At 55.6% G+C, this 23,552-nt stretch overlaps 3 protein-coding genes across 17 annotated transcripts in view; 1 reads left to right on the top strand and 2 right to left on the bottom strand.

Moving 5' to 3' along the window:
• Positions 1–6,477, top strand: part of PITPNM2 (phosphatidylinositol transfer protein membrane associated 2) — a 123,472-nt gene extending 116,995 nt beyond the window's left edge. For all 12 annotated transcript variants that reach the window (XM_072935978.1, XM_030285940.4, XM_030285937.4 and 9 more), the window contains 4 exons: positions 320–469; positions 547–730; positions 1,951–2,079; positions 2,319–6,477. In XM_072935978.1, coding sequence (XP_072792079.1) covers positions 320–469; positions 547–730; positions 1,951–2,079; positions 2,319–2,651 — 796 coding nt within the window. In that variant the 3' untranslated portion in view covers positions 2,652–6,477. The remainder of the gene's footprint in view (positions 1–319; positions 470–546; positions 731–1,950; positions 2,080–2,318) is intronic.
• Positions 6,478–6,534: 57 nt separating this feature from the next.
• On the bottom strand, positions 6,535–12,065 carry ARL6IP4 (ARF like GTPase 6 interacting protein 4). Of its 2 annotated transcripts, none has more exons than XM_030285957.4 (6): positions 11,708–12,065; positions 10,079–10,276; positions 9,421–9,762; positions 8,914–9,031; positions 7,690–7,759; positions 6,535–7,509 (listed from the first exon to the last, which is right to left on the bottom strand). In XM_030285957.4, exons 1-6 carry the CDS (start codon positions 12,006–12,008, stop codon positions 7,453–7,455), a joined length of 1,086 nt encoding a protein of 361 aa, XP_030141817.4. In that variant the 5' UTR covers positions 12,009–12,065; the 3' UTR covers positions 6,535–7,452. The 2 variants fall into 2 exon arrangements, with proteins under 2 accessions (XP_030141817.4, XP_030141818.4); XM_030285958.4 differs by lacking the exon at positions 11,708–12,065 and adding an exon at positions 11,074–11,292.
• Positions 12,066–12,762: 697 nt separating this feature from the next.
• OGFOD2 (2-oxoglutarate and iron dependent oxygenase domain containing 2) lies at positions 12,763–18,368 on the bottom strand. 3 transcript variants are annotated; one of them, XM_072935987.1, is made up of 7 exons: positions 18,222–18,368; positions 18,087–18,143; positions 16,012–16,122; positions 15,436–15,535; positions 14,555–14,679; positions 13,897–14,151; positions 12,763–13,370 (listed from the first exon to the last, which is right to left on the bottom strand). In XM_072935987.1, the coding sequence occupies exons 1-7, from the start codon at positions 18,342–18,344 to the stop codon at positions 13,092–13,094; spliced, it is 1,050 nt and encodes a 349-aa protein (XP_072792088.1). In that variant the 5' UTR covers positions 18,345–18,368; the 3' UTR covers positions 12,763–13,091. The 3 variants fall into 3 exon arrangements, with proteins under 3 accessions (XP_072792088.1, XP_030141822.4, XP_041575408.2); XM_030285962.4 differs by lacking the exons at positions 18,087–18,143; positions 18,222–18,368 and adding an exon at positions 15,699–15,820; XM_041719474.2 differs by lacking the exons at positions 18,087–18,143; positions 18,222–18,368 and having other exon boundaries at positions 15,436–15,516.
• Positions 18,369–23,552: the final 5,184 nt, after the last annotated feature.

Genomic DNA, 23,552 nt, shown 5'->3' with positions numbered 1-23,552 from the left:
AGCCCAGGGGCTCCAGCTCAGCTCCACTGCTAGTGTTGGGCTCGGGGAGGGGGAGGAGGGGAGCATCTTGGTGGTGAACCCAGCAATGTTTTTCTGGGGGTAACTTCTGAGTCTCCACTGCCAAGGAGTGCTAATCCACCCTCACTTGAACACAGAGACTCTCACACAGTGCCTGTTCCTGCTCTAACCAAGAGTGGCATCACTGTTGGAGCCTTTGGGTCAGATGTGGGAGCTGCTTTGGGCACGTGGTGCTCCGCAGGTCCTGGTGATGCCTTCTGGATATTTTGATGCCTCTAAACACCTGCATCCCTTCCCTCAGGGGTGACCACACGTTTGCTGACAGCTACATCACAGTGCTGCCCAAGGGGACGGAGTTTGTGGTGTTCAGCATCGACGGCTCCTTCGCAGCCAGCGTGTCCATCATGGGCAGCGACCCCAAAGTCCGCGCCGGGGCCGTGGACGTTGTAAGGTCAGGGCAGGGCCTGGGGCAGTTGATCTGACACCGGCCTTGCTCTGCAACCCATTGACTCGTGGCTTTCCTTCCAGGCACTGGCAGGACCTCGGCTACCTCATTATCTATGTCACGGGCCGCCCTGACATGCAGAAGCAGAGGGTGGTGGCGTGGTTAGCACAGCACAACTTCCCCCACGGGATCGTGTCCTTCTGCGACGGGCTGGTTCACGACCCGCTGCGGCACAAGGCCAACTTCCTGAAATCCCTCATCACCGACGTAAGCCTGCCCCTGCTGCAGCACGATCGTGGCACGGGTTTAGATTGCTCCTCATCCAACCACCACTGTCAGCACCAGTCTCTTGGCAGCAATGTGACCTGCAGTGGAAGATTAATCTGTTCATTTTATTTTCATTCCTTTATTGCTCTACAAAAGTGTCTATGCTGTTAAATTGTGTTGCCTCTGCTCTGCACTGCTCCATTTCATCACATTTCCTCAAACCCCTAATGGAACAGAGGCAGTAGAGCCTCCCTTCCCCCTCCACTTGCACTTTTTTCACCTGCTTGGTGGCTTTTGGCTTCCTATGGTAGAGACAGCAGGACGGAGAGGGGATGGAGCTGCTGCAGAAATGGCTTTGCTGGTAGACTCCACAGAGATCTTCCAGGCCTTTGACCCTTGGGAGGTCCTGATACTGCTCAGCCCAGAGCCTCAGGGAAGCTCCAGATAGATCAAAGTTTTTTGTGTTTAGCAGGTAAAGGAGCTGCCAGTGTCCCAAGCACTTGTCCTGCCTTGATTAGCAGGAAAAGCCTGTCCTTAACTTCCTTAGACTCCCTTTTTGGCCTGAGTGTCAGTGGAGGGAGCAGCTGGCCCTCAGTTGCTCTCTGGTCCTCCGCAAGTTTGGGACCAGGGTCAAAAATCATTTTTCCATCTCCTTGATCTCTGGTCCTGGGCTCAAAGCTGGCCAGCGTGTGGTGGCACCAATGTCCACACCTCCCCTGCCAGCCCCTGCTCCAGCCCTCTACAGGAGGGGTTGTCCAGGAGCTGCTCTCTGCTTGGAGTAGAGGCAAAGAGGTATCCCTGAAAAGCAGCAGGTTTTGCTGACTATCCCTTCTTCCCCTGCCCAGCAGGTAACAGCAGCTTGGCTGTGGCGGGGAGCGTTCCTGGCTAATGATTCCTGCACAGGCTTGCAGCTCCTCTCCCCCAGTGACAGCAGGGAAGTGTGCAGCATCCTTGCCCCCTGCAGACCTCAAGGGAAGGCCATGGATCAGCAAGTGGAGATCTGCTGTTGTATCCCTGTCACTCCTCTTGTCACGGCCTGTAAACATCCCCAGCTCTGTTAATTAGCTCTTCCCTGGGTGGTTCATGACCCAGCTGGGAACTTGCATTACTTCCAGTGACCTGAGATTCCCACAAATGCTACTGGAAAACCCAAAGCCCAGCCTGCTGAGCAGCATGGGGTGCCAGTGTGTTCTGACCCTGTGCTGCTTTCTGTCCCCCAGCTGCACATGAGGATCCACGCAGCGTATGGATCCACCAAGGACATCTCCGTGTACAGCTCCATCAGCCTCCCGCCCACGCACATCTACATCGTTGGCCGACCCACCAAGAAGCTGCAGAGCCAGTGTCAGGTAGGAGCCAACTTGGCTGAGCCCTGGAGGTGCTGCCAAGGGCCCCCATGGGAGGGAGGTGGGAATTTGGTCATCACAAGTCTGGTGACTGAGCTGTCCAGGCAGCAGGGCCACGTAATGGGTCTGAGCGGTTCCATGGCCGGTCCCCCCAGAGAACCTGGCAGAGCGAACATCTCTGGCCGCCAGTGGCTCTCAGGGAAACGTGTCCCACCCCTCTAACGCCTGCCCTCACCCCGCAGTTCATCACGGAGGGCTACGCAGCCCACCTGGCCCAGCTGGAGTACAACCACCGCGCGCGCCCCGCCAAGAACACCACGCGCATGGCGCTGCGCAAGGGCAGCTTCGGGCTGCCCAGCCAGGCCGAGTTCCTGCGCAAGAGGAACCACCTGCTGCGCACCATCTCCTCCCAGCCCGCGGCCGCCGGCCACCGGCCCGAGCGCACCCAGAGCCAGTCGGACAGCGACAAGGACAGGGACAGGGAGCGCAGCCAGAGGAGCATGAGCATCGCCACGGGCTGCTGGGGCCGCAGCGCCACGTCCCGCCTGGAGTCTGGCCTCTTGGGGCAGAAGTAGCCGGGCCAGAGCCAGGATTGTCACCTGCAGCCACCAGAGGAGAAAATGAAAGAGGGACGAGGCCAGTGTTTCGGGCTGGAAGGGTAAATATGGTGCTACTCTAATAAACACGGTGTTCTGGGAAGAGAGGGGATGTTTCCCACGCAGAGCGTGCAGGCCTTGCAGCGTGAGCCCGAGGAACAGCTGGAAATCGGGGGGAAGTCTCCAGACCAGGAGGGCACCTCTCTCCTGCCTCCCTCTCTCATCCAGGGTCAGTGACTGTAAATAGGTGCCTCCTCGCCTTGTTAGCCATCGCTCCCACACGGCCGCCGAGTGCTGTCCTCAGAGCCACAGGAACAGGGCACGAGGCTGGGGGAGCGTGTTCTGGGCTGTCCCGGCAGTCAGATGGGGGCTCTGGGGTTGGGTAACCGCCGCTCCCCCGGCCCCAGCCAGGGATTTGTTGTGGGCTGTGCCAGGCAGAGCAACCGAGAGCTTTTCCTGGACAGAGAGCTCCACGTGCAGCCACTTTCTCGAGGAGCTGGTGCAGTGCAAAGCTGAAGCTGCATCGAGGCCGTTGGCAGAGGCAGAATGTCGGCAGATTCGTGCCCAAGACAGCGGGGTCATTATTGTTATTACTGTTATTTTTTACACAGATCTTTTAGAAGCCGATGGAATTTAATGTGTTGACCTATTAAAAGAGGAATACAAGCTATTTTGTTTGAGCTGTTACAAACCTCAGACACTTAATTGCTGTTAAAGTCTCCAAATAGTCTCGCTATGTATTATTTCCAACAAGTAACCACCATATATTTGGAAGCAGCTGAAGGCACTCAGCAGCTGGATTACATTGCAGTTCTTCTCATCCAAATGCAGGGTCTGACTCTCTCAACGTCCACCTCTGAGACCTTTTTTCTTCCCAGGTTCTCTCCAAGTTCAGTAGCAGCTTTCATGGGAACTAGACTCGCTTCTTTTACCTATAGTTACTGAACTGTAAAACCTCATTGTTTTTTGCACTGATGATTTTTAGAATGGAAACCTGTTACCATCTCATGTAGCTACACCAGTGTTTGTAGTGCATGACAAAGAAATATTGCTAAGCCAGGGTGTGTGTGGATATCTATACATATATACATACACACACATATATATATATGTATATATTTAAAAAAAAAGGCAATCTGTGCAGAAGTTTTTCCAGCAGTAAGGAGACTGTAAGGAAGTGTGCCAACAATGTCAGGCAACCTTAAGAAAAGGCCATATCTTAATTTTTCTGGTGTGTTTCTCAGTGGATGTGCCTGAGGCACTGGGTTTGTGCTGCTGGAGCGATCCGGCGGGTGCGTGGCAGAGGGCTGGCACCCCGGTGACACCCAGACAGGGACAGAGAACAGTGCCTGGAGCCAGGGCTTGCCAGAAAGCCCCTCAGCCCTGTCCCTCCCGGGGCCAGCAAAGGTTACCTCCTTGCACACACCTCCCGGGGCGGGGGGCAGCCACACAGGGGGTTCCAGGTGCCCACTCACAGACTCCAGCTGGCCTCTTCACGTGGAGATTTTCTAGTCCTACCGAGCTCCCTGACTGTGTGTAACCCCGCTTTCCCCACCACACTCTCCTGTCTTTGTACCACTTTCTACTTACGAGGATCTTATTTATAACAGAGAATTTTTTAGACTGGCTGCTTCATTTTCTTACCAGTTTCAATAAGAACGGTGCAGGACGGCCGCACTGAGATACACAGCACTGTGAACGCTGCTCTGCTCACTGCCTCTGGGCCACGGTAGACAAATCCAACTCATACAACTCATGTGTTCGTGGTGTGGAGGGTCCAGGCTGAGGCAGAGCAGGGACAGTGCGGAGCTGCTGCCGGCATCAGAGCCCCTGGAGCGCTCAGACCCAACTGCAAAACGTTTAACCACTTCTCTTTGGTAATTGTCCAAGTACAGAATGTACCTGATGACTTTTTGTTACCAGAAACTGACTTCCCTTTCTGCTGACTCAGCTTGGCTCTCTCTGAATGTACATCCAGAGCTTTTACTGGGTTTGAAAACAATGTGAATTTGTCCCAGCTATTTGCTAGCCAAATGTTCTGTCAAACAGATGCCATCTGAGTAGGAAGCCAAGCCACAATCCATTCTGTGAAGTCACCAAACCACATCACTAAATAATTCCTGCAAATTTGGATATGGCCTTTGCAAAATTCACCTTTCCTCCGAGTCCAGAACCAAGGCATGACCTGTACATTTTCTAGTTACGAGATGTTCACATTTCTTATGTGTAGATAGTGTAAAACAGGCGAATGTAAATGTTCAACATGAAAAGTGGATATATAAAGTTGAAAGTTATTTATTTATGTAGAGGAAAAAAAATGGAGGGACTGGAACCTTCAGGGTTTATTAATATTTTAAAAATGTAGCTTTTTGTTTCAGGCATTATGTACAAAGCAATTATTTTATGGACCAAGTTTAATGTAACTGTCAATGAATGCAGAAGTGCAATATGATACTCACCCTCTCCATCACTTCATGTTTTAAACAGCTCCTAACAGTTAGCCTGACAATCACAGCACCTCCGTCCTCATCCTTTGTTGAGCTTCTTGAACCTTGCCCGGGTCCTTCCCCTGGCCCCGCATCTGTTGCCATCGTACGGATCCAACACGGAGAAGCAATTGTAGAGCAGGACCTTTATTGCTGCAATAATTCCCTGGGAGGTGGGTGTAGTTACCAGGAAATAATGCCAGTAAGTTTTTCTTCACCAACTCAGTCCATCCCCGTCTCCATCACTCAATGCTCAGCCGCCCCCATCTGGCACTCATCCCTCTGAAGCAGAGATCAACACTCACAGAACAATAGCAATAGTTTAACTCTGTGTTTATAACCTGTTTGTCCCGAGCTGTTTTGGAGAGCAATGCATGTGACCCGACGCCTTTCCACGTGTATGGAAGAGGATCCGTTTGGATGTGGTGAGGGCAAGATGAATGTATATTCCATCCTTGCTAAAGGGGCACTGTCAGGGTAAAGACCTAATTTATCCTTGTTATGAGTAATTTGTTTGCTTGGAAAGGAGAGAATAGGAAGTTTCTTGTCCTCCTCCCTCGGCCGTTGTCTGGGCAGCCCTCGGTGACAGCCCACGTCCTGTTCTGCACATCAGCACAACACAGCCTCGGGCTTTGGGGTTGCTTTTCCGTTTCCATGGGAATCAAACTCTGCTGCAGAGCTCAGATTTTTTATGAAAAGCAGCTTTTTATATTACTGCACCCTTAGGCCGGACTTTCTACCTGACGCTGTCCCTTTAAAGTCTTTTAAAAATCCAGTGAGAGGAGCCCGTGCATTCCCTCCGAGTCATTTTCTGGGGTTTGCTCAGATCACTCAGTCAGATGAGGTGAAATCCTAATACCAAAAACCGTTTACAGTGTCGGGGGCACGAGCCCAGAGCAGAAATCAGCCAAAGGGTCACCACCACCCTCCCAGCAGCTGCCGTGCTTGCTGTAGCAGCCCCTTCTTCAGGTATCGCCACTGTTTGCTGCATTTCCTATTAGTTCTAGAAGCCTTACGGTCCCCTCCCTCTGCCTGTTGATACCTTCGACTGACAATTTTATATTCCAACAATGTTAGTTATATTTTATTTATAAAAAATTGCTCTAGGGGTACCAGCTGTGCGTGGGGAACCAGCGGGGGATGCCCGAGGGCGCCGGGTACGCCCCGCGTGTGCCGTGCCGATGACTCGCGTGTGTGTGGCAAACCTTCTGTACAACTTCCTTCTCCTCCTTGCTGTTAGTGCATCGTTCCAATGCCTGGTGTGCTTTGTGTACAGTACCATTGTGAGTTACACAGATTAAAGAAATGGGAAGGCTCTACTCTGTCTGCTTTTTTTTGGGGTGGGGGAATACTCTAGAAATGGACAAGTCATCAAATGTGAGCAGGTGCCAGTTTAATGGAGTTACAGCCATGAACAGAATGAGGAAACCCTCTGTGGAGATCAGTCCTGCAGGACCCATTTGTTTAACCCATTTCTCCTTTTCTTTTTTACAGTTTATAGATTTATGGACTTTCCAGCAAGGGAAAAGGCTGCTGTGTTTGCTTCACGGCAGCCCTGGGCCCTGAGAAGCCCAGAGCCCCAGCGCTGCGCTGTGGGGAAGGGACACGAGTTGCATGCAGGAGCAGAGAGCAAGGCAAAGCCACCTCTCCACAAAGCACACCTGCACAGATGCCAGTGCCGTGTGCCAGGTCAGTGCTCCCCTACCCGAGGAGGTGAAGCTGCAGAAAGGCTGGAGAAGCCCCGGGGCACAGTAGAGGGTGGCACTCAGGGGTGCAGAGGAGCTGCAGCCTGAGCAGAGCCACAGCCACTCCTCTCTGGGCAGGGCCAGTGAGTGCAAGAGGCCTGTGAGCCAGATCCAGCAGGGAAAGGGCCATGGGCAGCCCCTGAAGGACAGAAGTGGCAGCCAGCTGCGTGTTCGTGGCCTTGGTACACCCTGTCCTGGCCACAGCGTTGGCTCCTACCCCCCAAAGCCCAGAGCACCCTGAGGTGCTCAGCACCCTTGAGCCTGTCCCCTGGGTGCTGCTGAGCTCCTCCAGTATCCAGAGGAGCATTGGGGCAAATGGCTCAGGTACATTACAGCCACACTGGCCTGAGCTGGGACAGGGAGGGGAGAAGCTGTTTACTGGGAGATGAGCCACTAAAGTCACTCTCCTTCCCAGTCAGTAACTTACAGAGCAGCTGGAAAGGGCCCCTGGGGAACATCTTGACACGGTGCTGTCTGCATGGTCCAGAGGCAGAGGCTCCCCCGGGCTGGCAGGGGCAGCAGGACGGGCTCCTGGGCTGGCTGCAGCCCTCACTGCAGCATCCCCGTCCTCACCTGGAATGCCAGCCCATCCCCACGCGTGGCTTGCTGCAAGGGACACACAGCACTCCCTGCCCAGGGCTGCAGGACCACAAGCACCACCCCGGGGGCCCTGGCAGTGCTGCCAGGGCTCAGCTTGTCCCCAGGGTGGAAGCACAGCCCCTATGGGTGCAGCAGCTCCCTGGCTGTGCCCAGCCACCCCGTGCAGCTCATGCCAGTTCCCACTACCTTGTTAATCTCCTTGTGCCTCTCCTTGCTGACGATTTCTTCCAGGACTTCCCCGTCCCCCTTAATGAGCCTGCAAGACAAGCACAGGAGCCAGTGAGGGTGCTGGCAAGTTCCTGCAGCTGCAAAGGTGCTGACCCCCACCCCGAGGGCACCTGCTGCGCCCCAGCCCCAGGAGCAGCTGCTGGGCTGATGCACCTCCAGGCAAGGCCAGTGCTGACCCACCCCTGACATTGTCATTTTGTGACTTTGTTTTTGTATCAAGCTTTTTTTGTAGCAGCACAGCAGGCTTTGCCATTGCTCCCGTGGGATTAATGTCACCACACTGCAGCAAGGACAGGAGTGTTCCCCTGAGAACTGAGGGCCAGCTGGCTCTGCCCCAGGCTGTGGGCACTGCCTGCTGTGTGCAGTCAGTCACACTGGCACAGCAAAACACTCCTAATAAAAGCATCCCTGTCACTGTACAATCCACAGTGCCTCAACTCATGTAAAACCTCTTCTTTTTTTTTTTTTTTTCATAGAATTCAGGTGTGGTCCTGGCTGCCCCAGGAAAGTGCAAAGCCATTCAGGAACAGGAGCCAGTTTGGGCCTGAAATGCAGCCAGGCCAGAGAATATCTTGCTGAGCAAATTCCATGCAGTGCTGGAGGTGGCTCACACCTCCAGACATGAACAGAAATTTAATTGTCTTCATTACGTGCCTTACAGGGAACCGACCTTTGTTCCACACCTCCCTGAGCCCTGCAGGCTGCCTTCTATTTTAAGACTGGACTTGTCATACCCAATTCTCTTCAGCATGACGTTTTCTGCTTGCTGAGAAGATGCAGTTTATTAAAAACTGGGTCATTTCTGTTTGGCAGCTAAATGAACTTGGGTTTGATCGCTGTCTGTAACCCACAGGGCACAAGCTCCTCATTCCCACCTGGTGTTAACCAGGGCCCAGGGCTTTGGAGCTGAAAGGTAACTGGATGCAACAGTGGGATACTGGGACACAGCCCAGTGTCCCTGGTGTGGAGCCCCAGCACAATTCAATGATTTGGTGTCATTGTGTCACTTTCTGGGTAAGTCACACCAGGACCTGTGAGGGGCTGGCTCAGGCCTTTGCTGCTGAAGGAAGCCTGGGTTCAGCTGTGGTGCTGCAGCACCATGGACAGGCGTCCTGCAGGCCTGCAGCCCACTCAGCACGGATGGGAATGGAGAAGCCATCTCCCTTTTCCCCAGGGTCATACCTGGTTCTCCCCGTTTCGGGATCCACCACTCTCCTTATGACGCTCTGCCTCGCGTCCCACTCCTCCTTGGTCATTGGCTTCATGGCCTGGATCCGGGATTTCTGTTCATCTGTCAGAACTGGAGTGCAGGGCTCAGTCAGGAGAGGGGCACAGCACCAGAGCTTCAGCCCACAGACAACATCCCACACTGATTCCCGGCAGTGCTCGGGGTGTGGTGACAAACCTCGCAAAGAAAGGGACGTTCACATCCCAAAGCCAGGACCAGCTTTGCCAGGATTTACTGCTGTGTCCTTCCATTTGGCCTCTTTGTTCCCCACTCACATCTATAAACCACATCCTAACACTTTACAAACCAGTCTCTGAGTGTGGCTCAAAGGTGGGCAAAGGGAGGGGAGCCAGGGGCTCCTCCCTGTACCCAGCCCTGCCTCCCTCAACACCCCTCATGGAAAGGGAGCAGCACAACTCCTGTGTGCACAGGCTCCAGCAGGAGGGAAAGAGCTTTGTTACCTGGCCCAGAGTCCACCACTGATTCCTTCTGCCACTGCTCCAGCGAGGGGCCGGGCACCTCCTCTCCCTTGGCTTTCTCCTCTTTAGCCCTTTCCTTTGCCTTCTTTTTTGATTTCTTCTTAATTTTTTTCTTCTTCTTCTTCCTCTTCTTTTTATCTTTCTGTTTCACTTGCTTTTTTTTGCTGTCTTGACTCTTCTTCACTTTGGAGTCGCTGTCACTGGAGTCATCAGAAGAAGAGCTGGAAGAAGAGGAAGATGAGGAAGAGCTGGTGGACGAAGATGTCCCAAAGGAAGAGGTACTGGCCTTCCTCTTCTTCTTGTCCTTTCCTTCCTTTTTCTTTTCTGCAACACACAAGAAGAGGGTGAGTGGAGCAGCCCTGGCCCTGCACCAGCAGAGATGTTGGTTTATCTCCCTCCCAGCCTGGAATTCCCCTCTGTGCCCACATTCAGCCCAGGATGCTCTGTGTCCCAGCCAGCTCAGCTCATGGCAGGGCTGAGGGCTCTGCACTTGTGGGAACGAGACCAAAGTGGGCACAAAGTGCAGGATGAGGTGACAGACACCAACGAGAACCAGGGACCCTCTTCTCCCCCCGGGCCCTCCCTGTGCACCTGCCCCAGGGAAATGTGGTGTAAGCACAGGCTCAGGGGCCTTCCTCACCTTCCCTGGCTGCTGCCGAGCTCGAGGTGTGTCCGTGAGAGCCAGAGATCCTCTTCCTCACCGGAGAGCTGCTGCCCTGCTGCGAGTCCTTGCTGCTCTTCCTCCGTTTCTTCTCCTTCCTCTCCTGCCTGCTCCGAGAACCGCTCTTGCTCCTGCTCCGCGACCGCTTCCGAGAGCGGCTGTGGGCCATGGCAGCTCCTGGGGGAAGGGGTCACATCAGGGGACCAGCCCTGCCCAGCAGCCCCAAAATCCTTCACTCCACTGAGCCAAAGCTCTGGTAATCCTGCTCCTGTTAACCTCCCTCCCTGCTCACACCCGCTCTGCCCATCCAGCCCCCAGCAGGGAGCCCTGGGCAGGGAGCTGCCACAGGGACAGCCCTCAGCTGCCCCACACAGCTGTCCCCAGGCGGGTTTTCCACCTTCCAGCAGGTTTTCCCTGCGCTCCTGCTGTCCCCACTGCAGAGGGGGGGTCACAGCCAGCAGGAGAAGCTGCAGCAGGGACAGGCACAGGCAGGGGGAGATGGACACCGCAGCCACGGCCAGCAGAACAAAACTTCCTCCCCGAGTCAATCGCCCCGGTACTTACAATGCTGCGAGCAGGCACAAGCCAAGGGGAAGAATGAATTTTTAATATTCCAATTCACTCTTAGAAAACAGATGATGCACTGAGCTGTTACCTCTGTCCATCAGCCCCAGGGATGCTGGCGGCCCCAGGCCAGTGTGAGCCATGCTCTCATTAATTTAAAAAACAAACTGGCACCGCGGGCAGAGCAGGAGCTGGGAAACGCTTTCTCACAGCCACCTTCCAACCTCCACATTTAATGAATTGCTTGTTTACCACCTCAACATTCCCAGGCAGCAATTTGGATTTGCTCCCAAGCAAATCAGACCTTTGATTGATTTCCATAGGGAAATTTCAATCAGAAAACAAACCCCAGAACCAATCACAACCATTACAGCGAAGGATGAGAGCATGAGTCCTCCATGCTCACACACCCAGCAGCTGCCCCTGGCACCAAGGCCTTGCTGGGGACAGCGTTAAGGGCTTGGATCTCTCTGTTCTGGCTGTGGCAGCAGGAAAAACCCGTTGTAGTACACCCCCAGCAGCAGGATCGATGACCTGGAGCTGGGCTCAGACAGCGGCATCCCAGTGACAATCCCAAATCTGCCCCAGCAGCATCCCAGGCTGGCTGTGCCCCAGGCCGGGACTCCTCCTGCCCGGCCAGCGCTGCCCAGGCCGGGCCCTGGGGCTGCCGGGGCTGTCCCGGCACGGGGAGCCCGCGGCACGCACGGTGCGCTGGCCCTTTAAGAGCTCGGCACGAGGTGCGCTGTCCCTTTAAGAGCTCGGCACGAGGTGCTCTGTCCCTTTAAGAGCTCGGCACGGGCGCTCTGTCCCTTTAAGAGCTCGGCACGAGGTGCTCTGTCCCTTTAAGAGCTCCGCGGGCGCGCTCTGCTCGCGCGGCTCCGGGCGCGGCCCCTTTAAGAGCGCAGCTCTTTATGCGCCCCCCCCGGCCCGGGCCCGCCGCAGTACTCGGGCCTGCGCCCCCCGGCCCGCCCTTCTCCGGTGTTCTCAGGCGGCTCGGCCCGGGCCCGCCGCAGGTACGGGGAGCGGGAGGGAGCGGGGACTCACCGGGCCGGGTCCCGCCGCCCCGAGCGGGGCTCCCGCCGCCGGGGCCGCGCTGGCCGTCTCCCGCCCCCGTCCGCCGCGCGCGGGGCCGGGCGGCAGCCGGGCCGCGATCTTTGGTTCCGGGGGCCGCCTCGCCCGGGCCGCAGCTCAATTTTTGGGGTGGATTCGAGCAGATTTGGGAGCGCCAGTGAACAAGGTAAAGGCTTCGAGGCCGCGTTTTTGGTAGCGACTCCTCGCTCAGATACAAGCGCCGGTTTCCTTCCCCCGGTGTAATTTCACTGAGCTTTGCTAACGAGCAGCTCATCAGCGCCCTGTGCTAATGGCAGCCCCGGCCAAAATCCAATAAACACCTTTTGTGCGAGCTCACGTTCAGCTTTGCACAGTTACCGATGTGACTGCCCTTGTGCGCTAATTACTGCACTGAGCACATCCATGGAAAACCCCTCATGAACTCAGCTGCATCTATCGAATACATTGAGGTAATTTATGGAATACATTGGGTTAATTTTCCACGGAGAAATCAGAAGCTGTTTGGCTTCTTTAGTTTGTTTAGTAGGTGGAAGAGTCACATGCTGGAAGGAAGGAGGGGAAAGCACTGGACCCTTCTAATCCATAGGATCCTGGGGGATCTTGGTGCCAAACTAAGAAGCCCCAGGCCTTGTCTGCTGCTGCATCCAGGCTGGCAGAGTTATTTTATATTTTCACTTGCTCATGTAACTTAAGCAAAGGGAGTTAAATGTAAATCTTGTCCTCCTCTGGGAAGTTCTGCTGTGCTGCAGGTGGCTCCCAGAGCTCTGGCTCTGCTTAATAAGGTTCACAAAACCTTTGAAAGGGAAGTTTCTGCTCCCAAGAAGCCTTGGGAGATCTCTCAGCCACCCTGGGGGATTAGCATTGCTCCTGGTGGATTTTTCTGAGCCTGGGTTAGACAAACATCCAGTGATGGTAATTCCCAGCAGCTCACTATGAATCACCTGGATCTCATTCCTGAGCAGATCCTTCCTGGCCACTCAGTAACACAAAGCTCTTCCCCTCCCCTGGCAGAGGACAGGAGGCCCTAAGAACGCAGAGAAATGGTTTATTGTACCATCCTTCCCCGTTTCCAGTGGGACCTGGGGTGCTGCTGTTGGCAGAGAGGCCAAGGCGCTTTGGCTGTTTTCCTTGTGCACATGGAAATACCGACAGAGCTCCTGCAGAGGGTCAGAGTTGGGGTTTCTGTGCCTTACAGAGTCCTCCAGCCCCAGCCTGAGCCCTCAGGAGCTGAGTTCCAGCTCTTCCAGCTGGAATCCTGGCAGGGCTGGCTTTGCAGAGCTGCTCCTTGCAGGAGCCGTGCAGCCTGGGAGGTCAGAAAGGAGCTCTGGGCAGCTCAGCAGGGGGAAATCCCCCCCTGCTACCCCAGGGCACAGACACTGACGGGCTGGGGCAGCTCCTCCTGCGCTTGGGGCTCCGTGAAGCCGTCCCCGAAGCCCTCAGCCTCCACCAGCTGGGGTTTCCTGTGGCACATGGGGCACAGCTGGTTCCGCACTGCCGAGGATCTCATCCACACGATGAGGTTCCAGCGCTCCCCCGAGCCGATGGGCAGGGCCCCGTGGATCTGTCCCCCCCGGTGCAGCAGCCCCCGGCCCACCACGTGCTCCACCTCGATGTACTTGGGCACGGGGCTGGGATCCTGGAACAAAGGCAGGGGGATTTGCTGTCACACCACTGAATCCCTCAGATAGTTTAAATTTGTCACCTCTTACCCCACAGCGCAAACCCTCATCCCCAGTGCCAAGGTCAGAGGGAATTTAGAGAGATTCAAGAAAAAAGCCCATGTTTCACTGCTGCATGGGAGCTTCTGCCCCTCTCTTGCCCTAAAAACAGGCGCTGGAGATTTAGGTTGAAGTCACATCTGAAATAAATCTCTCCCTCAGCACCACCCTGCTCACAGTTTCAGATGCAGAAAGGGGATGGTTTGTTTCACTCCAGTTTCTACTGTGAAGCTGCATCTGTCCTCTCTTTAAGATAGTGAATACAGGTATTGGATATGGGAATATTGCAGCAAAAGAGGCTCCTGTATAACCAAGCCATGAAACAAATGGGGAAGGGACAGAGCAGGTTTGACTGCCAGAAGTGAAGAACTGCTTTGCAGAGCACAGTGGATGCCTTGAAGCTGAGGGGTGAGGAGGGAGAGGTGAGTGGGACATGCTCAGTACCTGGTTGAAATCCCCAAAGTACAAGTTTCCTTCTGTGAATTCTTTTCCCAGGGAAACGTTCAAGGTGACTTCAGCGTTGTCGTAGTGAGAGCTCAGGTCCAGGTCCTCGTGCAGGGAGTACTTGACCACGAAAGCTTTGTGGCTGTCCAGGCAGGCCCCGCCCAGCTCCGGGTACAGCAGGGCCGTGATGGGCAGGAGCCGCTCCCGCAGCGGCGTCAGGAAAGGCTCGTCCATGCCCAGCTCGTTCAGCAAAACCTGTGCCGAGGACAGCAGCGGGGAGCAGCTCAGCAGCCTCGTCTGCTCTGTCCTCCTCCAGCCCTGCTGCTGGCTCAGGTCACTTTGGAGCAAAGGCTCCAGCTCCAGGAAAAGGAAGGAGGATCACGGTGGAGAGGGATGGGGGAAAACACAGAGTAATAAGATCAAAAGGTGAGTGCTCTTTAAGACCTGTCTCTGATTTAAATTTGGAGGAGAAGGTGCTCTTTGCTCTGAGCTATCAACTCCCTCCCCTTCCCCTGCATTCCCAAGTTCTTCTGTCCCTGTAACACTCCCTCAGCTCTGTGAACTCAAGTGTGAAATGAGAGCCCCCTTGGACTGGAGGGAAGTGAGGAGGTGAGCACGGTGAACGCTGCCCCTAAGGAAGCACAAGGATGAGTCTTACCCCGTAGTTGTTCATGGTGTTGGGCCTGCCCTTGGGCATATCCGACTGCTCAAAGTTCTCCAGCTCATCCACCAGGGCCTGGCAGAACTGCTCTGTGAACACTGGGAGTCGATAGATCCTCTTATCTGTGGGGACAGGGGGGACAGGGTTTGCTGGGGAGATTCCCAGTGCTCCTGCCTGCCTGTCCAGTGCACTGTGCTGGTGGCAGTGAGAGCACAGCTCCCACAGGCTCCACTCTGTGCTGGGACCATTTCCTGGATCAGCCCTGGGCTGTATTTGTTGTTTCTCATGCTGGTCCCCCATTGCCAGAGCAGAAGGCTGTGTCTGGAAGTGGTGCCCTGGATAAATCCAGGGATAAATCCAGGAGCTCTGCACACACACATTGCTGTCCTTTGCCTTGAGGAAAGGAGGCAGCTCTGCCTCTTCCCCTCTGCATCTTGGCAGCTTTTCTGGCAGGCAGGGAGCTCCACAGCTGCCTCCAGGGAAGCTGAAAGCCCAGCTCTCTCTTTCAGAGACTGAAACTAGACTGAAGCCGTTTCAGCCCAGACTAACCCACAGGAAGTGTCTGCAATGGGAAGGCACCCAGGGAGGGAAAACCAAGCTCCCAGTGCTCCCTTAGCAGGCTCCCTGGCGAGGTGTGGTACAGCCAAAATCCCAACCCTGCTGCAGCTGGAGCCTCTGGTGAGACATCAGCAGGCTGGGGTGGGAAAGCAGAAAACAGCCTCTGATCCAGAGCAGAACTGCTGCCTCTCCAGAGACCCTCCTGAGGCAGGAGTAACATCCTGAGTGCCTCAGCTGGTGTCACAGCAGAGCTGTTCCACAGGCCTTGGGAACAGCTGTCACCAGGGAGATCTGTGTGCATGAGGTGCTGTTTTCTTTACCTGAGAAGGACTCGAGGTAGCTCAGGAGGCCTTGGAGATCAGCAGCTGGAGATGTGCAGAACCTCTCGATTTCCAGAAACTCTGGGGCCAGGAAGGAATCCTGGTGTCAAGGGAGGGATGGGAAAAGCACACAGAAACACAATCAGCCTGCACAGCCCGCGAGGGAAATGGACTCCCAGGGAAATACCCAGTCTCTAGGGAGCAAGGCTGAGTCACACTGGGTAATTCCACGGCAGGAAATGCAGAATGCACTGGTGCTTTACCTGGTGGGACAGGGGAGTTGCTGCTTGCTTTAGTTCATGGGTTTTTTTAGGAGTAACTGGTCAGATTTATCACAAACACGGCAGGAAAGAGCCTTTCCTGGCTGGAACACCAGGAATCCTGCCTGGAGAGCACACTGTGCTGTTGTGTTTTTAAAGTTTTAAATCCAGTTTTCACATGCTACACCTGTGTTTTAATTCAGTTGCAGCTTCAGCACTGTGCAATCCCAAGGAGAGGGGAAAATAAACTGACAAAATAAAAATCTCAGGTGATTTTTTTTCTGTGTGCAAAAGAGATTCCAAACCTTCTGTGTACCTGCAGAGTGTACACCTCTGGGTGTTTCGGTTTGTAGCACTTGGAGATGATTGCTCTGCGTTCCACTGACTGATGGGTTAACTGTTTCCTTCTCTGCACCTCTGCCTCAACCTGCAGGTAAACAACAGAGCACACTGTCAGAAATCAGCAGGGCTGAGTAAAACAGCTCCAGGAATCTGCTCATTGCTTTAAAGCAGTTATTTTTGTTTGGGGACACCTCTGGGAGACAGTGTTTGCTTTGTTTTTCCGTGGTCAAGACAAGTCCAGCAAATATCTGGAAAGCCAAATGCCTGAGAGGAGTTGATGTTCCCTTTCCACCTGGCTTAAAAAGTGACTGAGGACTTTTCTGTGGAAGTGTCAAGAGGAGCTGGGAGATCTCAGCCCTTTCAGGCATTCTGACACCATCTGAATCTGGTTTTTGTTCTGACAATAGAGGTATTGTCCAAAATAAAGACACCTGGTGGGAGTGAGACAGGTCTTGTCATGAAGGGATTACTGCTAAGTGTGGTGGAGACAGGCTAAGCTGCCCTTTCAGAGCAAACAGCTGATCCAGCAGCTCCTCAAGTTTATTTCCCCCTCCTGAGATTCATTTGTAGCAGTCCTCACTGAGGGGTGAGTGAGCAGCAGCCATTCCCTGGGACCAAGCAGCTCCTGTGTTCATTCCCTTTCCCTCAGTGTCAGGCCCTGAAGGTCTTGGGGACCAAGCAGACAAATCAAACGGATTTCTCAGCTTCCTTCCTCTTCCCCTCCCTCCCAGCCCCAAGGTCCCTGGGCAGGGATCTGTAACCCAGCACTGACTAAAAAACCAATATCAAGTTCTAAGTGGGAAATTTGGTCTGGAATTGCTGCTGGACAGGGAGAGCCGTGCCCTCCCCTAGCCAGGGATAGCCACTGTCACCTGCTTCCTGCCAGCACTGGGTCACTCATTATTATTATTATTAAAATTATATTTGTTTATGTAATTAAGTCTCCTTTCTGATGTTTATGTTGACACAGCAAACCTTGTATGCAGATCTGAGCAGATCTGCAGAGAGCCCAGGTGATTTAAAAGTGCTTAGGACCGAGGTGATTATAAATTACAGCCAAAGTTAGGATCTTGTTTTATAAATTCTGTATTACATTGCTCGTTGTGCTCCATTGATTCTGCCTGGGGAAATCCTATGCTGTTCTACTCATAAATTCTCTGCTGTATGAATCATAATGCCCAGTTAATAAAGCTTTAATTAGCAGCATGATTTACAGCCACCATAATTCTGCCAAGAATTCCCAAAAGAACCTGTCTGTCCCCTTAGTGTCAGGTAACATCGGAGCTGGTGAGTGACTGATCCCTGTCCCTGGCTTGGAAAGAAGCAGAGATTCCGTGAGAAAGGGTGAATTTCTGCAGGATTCCATCTCGGGGCTGCCTTTACAAATGATTGGCACAAGAAGGGACGGGGAAAGACAAACCAGGGCACTGGGAGCCAGCGGAGTAAATCCAAGGAGGGAGCGGCTCTGCGGCCGCTGGGAGGTGTTGAATGACAGGATTTAATTGCCGGGTGTTGTCTGAATAAACTCCTCGGGAGTTCTTCCCTCGGGACTGGGTCGGGACGCGTCCCTCAGGGATCGGGGGACCGACCCCCGGCGTGTGCCGAGGGGATCCGCGGGACCGGGGGCTGCTGCAGAGAGCCCCGAGGCAGAGGGATGGGCAGAGGGATGGGCAGAGGGATGGAGCAGCGCTGCTGGCAGAGCTGGGGGTGTCCTGCTGGGCAGGAGAAGCTTTGGGGTGACCTCCGTGTGGCCTCGCAGGGGCCGACAAAAAACGATGGGAGAGAGACAATTCCCAAGGGCTGGAGCGACAGGACACAGGGAACGGCTTCGCACTGACAGCGGGCAGGGGGAGATGGCATTTAGGGGGAAAATTCCTCCCTGTGAGGGAGGTGAGGCCCAGAGCACCCGGGCTGCCCCTGGATCCCTGGCAGGACACCGGGGCTTGGAGCAGCCTGGGGCAGCGGGCGGTGTCCCTGCCATGGCCGGGATGAGTTTTCTGTCCCTCCGAGCCCAGCCCAGCCGGTGGCCGTGGGGGCTGCCCCGCTCACCTCCCTCAGCACCTCCCGGAGCTGCTCCTCGCTGCGGCAGCCGCGCTCCCGCAGCGCCTGCAACACACGGGCCCGTCAGCGCCGCGGCCGCGGGCACGGCACGGCCCCGCCCGGCCCCGCCCGGCCCCGCGCTACCCGGCCGTGGTCCCGGCGGAGCTGCGGCCCGTCCCGGTACCGCACGTGCAGCCCGAACCGCCCCACGAAGATGTTGTCGGTGAAAAAGCAGGCGCACCCGCGGAACGGCCGGCCCGCCGACATGTTTCCTGCCGGGGGACGCCGCTCGGTCCTGCCCTCGGAGCGCTCCGCTTCCGTCCGCGGGAGGGCGCGTCGGCAAATTCCCAACCGGGGCGAAGCGGAGAGCGGCGGGACTCGCCCGTTCTGCCCCGTTTTACGCTCGTTGTTTTTGTCACCTCCGTGACGCCACCGCGGCGCGGCCGCTGCTCCGCAGGGCTCTCTGCCGGGCCGGGGCCGCTGGGAGCGGCAGCGGCCGCCGCGGGCTCTTTGCAGACGGTCCCTGAGCTCCGCCGGCGGGAGCGCGCAGGGGCGGCGGGGGCGCGCACGGGCGGCGGGGGCAGCGCGGCCCCGGCCCGGCCCGGCCCGGCCCGGCCATGGACGCGGCGCTGCCGGAGGCCGAGCGGGAGGTGGTGGTGGCGGCCGAGCCCTGCGGCCACGGCAGCAAGTTCGAGGACATCTACCGGCTGCTGGCCGAGGGCTGCTTCCCGCCCAGCTTCTGCTCCATCAAGAGGAAGAACCTCAAGCGCTACGCCCAGAAGTTCGTCGTGGACGGTGGGGACCGGGGGCAGCGCGGCGGGGTCGGGCTGCCCTGGGCCGCGGCTCGCCCCGGGGGCAGCCGGCATCCTGCGGGGGGAAGGCGGTCCCGCACACGCGGGGGGATGTGGCGGAGCCCCGGCGTGGGGAGGGGATGCGGCTCCCGGGCAGCGCCGTGCCCCGGCACCGCCCCGGCGGCACCGAGCGGGGCCGTGTCAGCCCGGGGGCCGTGTCAGCCCGGGCCGGCACCGCCGCTCCCCGGCTGCCCCGTGGGGACCACGGCGGCTTTGTTGTAGCGGAGGATTTCACACGGTCCTGGGTGCAGAAAAGCTCCGTGGGCGTGCGTAGGCGTGATTCCAGTTTAGCAGCTTCTCCGGGGGCAGCGGGAGTTCCCGAGGCAGCGCAGCCCCCGGAGCTGTGTCTCAGCTGGGTTTCCCAGTGTGGAAAATGACCCTTTTCTGGAGGCGAGCTGTGGGAGGGCGTTGTTGCAGACAAACCTCTGGCATCCGCAGGCGGCTGCCTCTACTACGTGGGACCCAAGAAGGAGGAGAAGCGCGAAGTGATCGTGGATCCCGAGCGGAGGCGTCAGGTCTTCCTGGAAAGCCATTTCACCGAAATCGGGAACCACCTGGGCCAGAAAAAGACCGTGCACCGCATCCAGAGCCGGTACTACTGGCTGGGCATCGTGAAGGATGTCGTGGACTGGGTAAGTGGAGGCAGTGACCGTGTCGGTGACACCGGTGCTGGCAGCAGTCCCGAGGCAGCAGCCACAGGAGCCTTGGTGCAGGGATGATGTCATTGCCTGTGCATGTGCTGGGAAGCCGCACACCGAGTTATTCTGCAGGTGGATCTTGGAACCTCCCAAGGCAGCTGGGTAGGCTGGATGTCTTCCCCTGAGCCTCCTCGTGCGGAGCAGTTTTGGTCAGCATGGCAATGTGGGATCGTTTCTGACAAGTTGCTGAGTCTAGCTTTGGGCAGTTTGGATTCTTTCCAGAGCTGCCCAATTCCCTAAACTATGGCAAGAGGAGGACCTTGGTGTCTGCTCAGCCGCTTTGCCTCGCCTGTTTCATTGTTGGCAGTTCCCTGCAGCAGGACTCTGCAGCACTGTGGTTTAAGGAGTGTGCTTGCATTGTGTGGTCCAAGCTCCTCCAGCATCCTAGGGCTGAGGATTTCTCTAACCAGCAGTAGGAGGTCAAAATACAATAAAAATTTGCCTGGAAACAGGGTGAGAAATAACTTAGCTGTAGGCCACATTGAGAAATTGGTTATTGTGTCAGAGAAAGCTGTCAGGTGAGCCTTGTGAAAGGTGAGATGCGTCAGCCTATTGTGTTTTGCCCTCTTTTTTTCCTGCACCTCATTATTTTATCGGGAGAAAGGAAAGTGCTCAGCCCTGCTGTGTGTCTCAGTGTGCAGTCTGAGTCTGACAGGATCCATCAGCACATTCCCAAGTCCTTTGATCCCTCTTTTCCCTCTCCAGATCAAGATGTGTGAAACGTGCCAGAACGCGGAGCACAACAAGAACGTGACGCGGAAGGCCAAGCCCGTCAGGGTGGAATCCCCCTGGGAAGTGCTGGGATTAGACATCCATGGTGAGTGAGTGTCTCAAGTGGCTCTCAGGGCTCCTCCCTTCCAGCCGGGAGCGTGGCAGACCTGCTGCCACAGGCACCGAGGGAAAGCTGCCGCTGCCTCTCAGGAGGTGCCAAGGAAGCCACAGCAGCCGCCCAGGCTGCAACCTGATCCCTGGGCTTGGCTCAGCTCCCTCTGCACACACGGTGAGAGCTGTGGGTGGGCCTTCTTCCCCAGAACTGAAGCTCCCATGGGTGTATTTTTGCTGACCAAGGTCACTGAAAATATTCTGGCCGAATGACATTGCAGGAGAGAGTCGTGGTGACTTCTGCAGTGACTGGGTTTTTCACTTTGCCCATCAATCACATAGATTTTTTTTTGTTGGCTGTTTATGCAGGACCTTTTCCTGAGACAAGCCAGAGCAACACACACGTCCTGCTTGTGACTGACTACTTCACCAAGTGGGTGGAGGCTGCTCCTCTGCAGAAGAAAGATCCCTTCTCGGTGGCTAAAGCCCTGGCTACTGTTTTTTACAGGTGGGCTCCTCTGTTGTTGGTTACATTGGACCTCTGCAGTGCAATGGGGAGCACTGGGGTGTGTTGCAAAAATACCTGGTGTCCTCAGGATGTTTTCCTATGAGAGCAGGAATTCTCCCTTCTACAGGGGAGACCATGCAGTGGCTCTCAGTTGCTCTTTACAAAGTCCTTGGGAAGAGCCTGTTATCCTCCTGTTACAGGCTGAGAAGAAAGAGGCAGAAACATTTCTCTGAGTAGCCCGAGGCCAGGGGAGCTGTGTCCCAGTTCTCTGCAGAATCTTTATAGCCATTCCCAGATTTCTCCTAGAAAGTGTTTGTGTCACCATGTGACATTGTCCTTGTGGAAAACAATGTGGGGCCAGTGGAGATTTGAATTTAGAGCAAGAAGCTGCTCTCATTTCTCCTGCTGCCTCATCATTCAAAAGCAAACAGGCGTGGCTGGTTTGGAGCAGAGGGACCAGCAGACCTCTCTCTGCTCTTGGGGACATGAGGTCATGGCAGCCTCATTAGCCCCAGCTCCCCTGGAGGGTCCTGTCCCCTCCCTATCCCATTTGCACCCATAAAAATGGAACTCCTTGGGCTCCACCTCAGCTGATGGAGTAAAACCAGTTGTGTGTCCTCTTCTTGCCCAGGTTTGGTGCCTCCAAGAACATTTACACCAGTCAGAGCTGGGACTTCTGCGAGGAGGTAGGTCTCGTTTGGGGTGGTTCAGGGGGAAGCAATGTGACCTTCAGCCAGTTTTTTGGACAATGTGACCTTCAGCAGGCAGCAGGTCCTGAAGGCAGAGTTGTGATGTGCTGTGTAGTGGGGTGAGGTGCTGATGCTGCCGTATCCCTGCCCCTGTCGGGAGTGGGAGCTGATTTGCCATTGCTTTCACCTTGGCAGCGATTTAAGTTTGTGGATCAGTGGTGCAAGTCCTCTCTGCTCAGAAGGAAAGACAAGGTGCACGAAATTCCAGCCCTACCCTGGGATTAACCCAGCTTCCCACTGCTGTGGAGAGCTTCAAGCATGGGAGCTGTTGTTGCAAAAGATTTTCTCTGGCTCTGATTTTTCTGGGGAGCGTTTTCTGCTGCACCTCTGCTGGCACAGGGGGGACAGTGCTGTCCTGGCACAGGGGGGACAGTGCCTTGGAGGCTGCTGTGGGGCTGACACGCCGTGATCTCTGTGTTGTCCCAGGTCAGCCGGCACCTGTGCGAGCGCTGGAACATCTCACAGCTCCTCACACCCACAGACCCCACAGACCCTCCAAGCCCTGGTGACCGCAGTGCTGAGGTGCTCAGGGCCTCCATCTGCAGCGTGGTGAACGAGAAGCCCAGCGAGTGGGACGCACACCTGGACCCCGTCCTCTTCGAGTTCCGCACCTCGGTCAATTCCGCCACCAAGTACAGCCCCTTCTTCCTCATGTTCAACAGATACGTGTGCCTGTCCTCAGAGGTAACTGCCAGCCCAGGGGAGCCTTGCAGGAGCTCTGTCACTGCCGTAGTGCAGAGTGACACTCAGATCTGTGCCTTGCAGGTGGATTTTGTCAAGGACTCCAAAGAGCAGGGGGCTGGCTCCGGTAAGGCAGACAGCCTCCCGCCGTTCACAGCCATGGTGCAGGAGCAGCAGAACGTGGTGAAGGAGATTGTAAGTTTTGTGGTGCCTTGAAATCATTTTGCAGCTAAGTCCAAGCCTGGCCTGAGAGGAGAGGTGGCACCTCAGTGTGTGCCAAGGCAGCGGGAGCAGAGCTGGACCCTCTGGGCCAGCACCACAGGGGAGCTGCTGGTGGTGCTGCTCAGAGGTGGGTGATGAAATACGAGGGACTGACTTGCCCCATCAGGGTAATGAGAGCTGTGTCCCAGCCTGCCCAGCTCCCTGCCTGGTAATCTGCATCCCAAATCAGCCAAGGGAGTCCCTCCTTAGGCAGGGGCAAGAAGCCTTCAGGGAGATGCTGTGTAACTACAAAGGTTTAAAGTAGCCCTGCTCCAAAATTCCAGAAGGTTTGCGCTGCCATGAGGAGCAGTGGCCCAGTGAGATGGGCTTCAGGAACAAAGTCAGCATGCAGCTCCTGACTGTCTCTGACATGCTGGGTGACCTTGGGCAGCTCATTTTGTCTCTCTAGTGCTTGGTTCCCTCACTTGAAAAATGACCTCGGTGTCCTCCTGAAGTGCTTGGTGAGCTGCATGCCAAAAATCACAGACGAGACTCAAGTGCTTTGTTTGCTCAGTCATTTCTCACACTCTGTCAGGGTTGGGTGATTCTCTCTGATCTCACCTGGACTGTGGTTGTTCTTGCCAGGGAACAACAGGAGGAATATGGGACAGGAGGGAGGAGGGCCTGGGAGCTGGATATGTAGGATCTGTTTCTTTTGGCAGCTCAGGCTCACTAGCTCAGCTCCCCTTTTGTGAAATGGAGCTGCACATTGTGGCATGGGGCAGAGAGAGCTCTGTCCTGTCCCTGAGGGAGCCTCTGCTGTTGGGATCACTGGCTCTCCTGCATCCAAGCAGGGGTCGGGGTTGTAATTAACAGGAGGTGATAAAACTTCTCTGGGCTTTGTGGCACTCCAGCCTAGATCCCCTTCTGCCCTCTACTGATGGAGCACTGACAGCTCTGAGTAC

The sequence above is a fragment of the Taeniopygia guttata genome, chromosome 15 (genome assembly GCF_048771995.1).
Source record: "Taeniopygia guttata chromosome 15, bTaeGut7.mat, whole genome shotgun sequence".
In the NCBI taxonomy this organism is placed as follows: domain Eukaryota; kingdom Metazoa; phylum Chordata; class Aves; order Passeriformes; family Estrildidae; genus Taeniopygia; species Taeniopygia guttata.
This window is presented reverse-complemented; position numbering and strand designations above follow the sequence as displayed.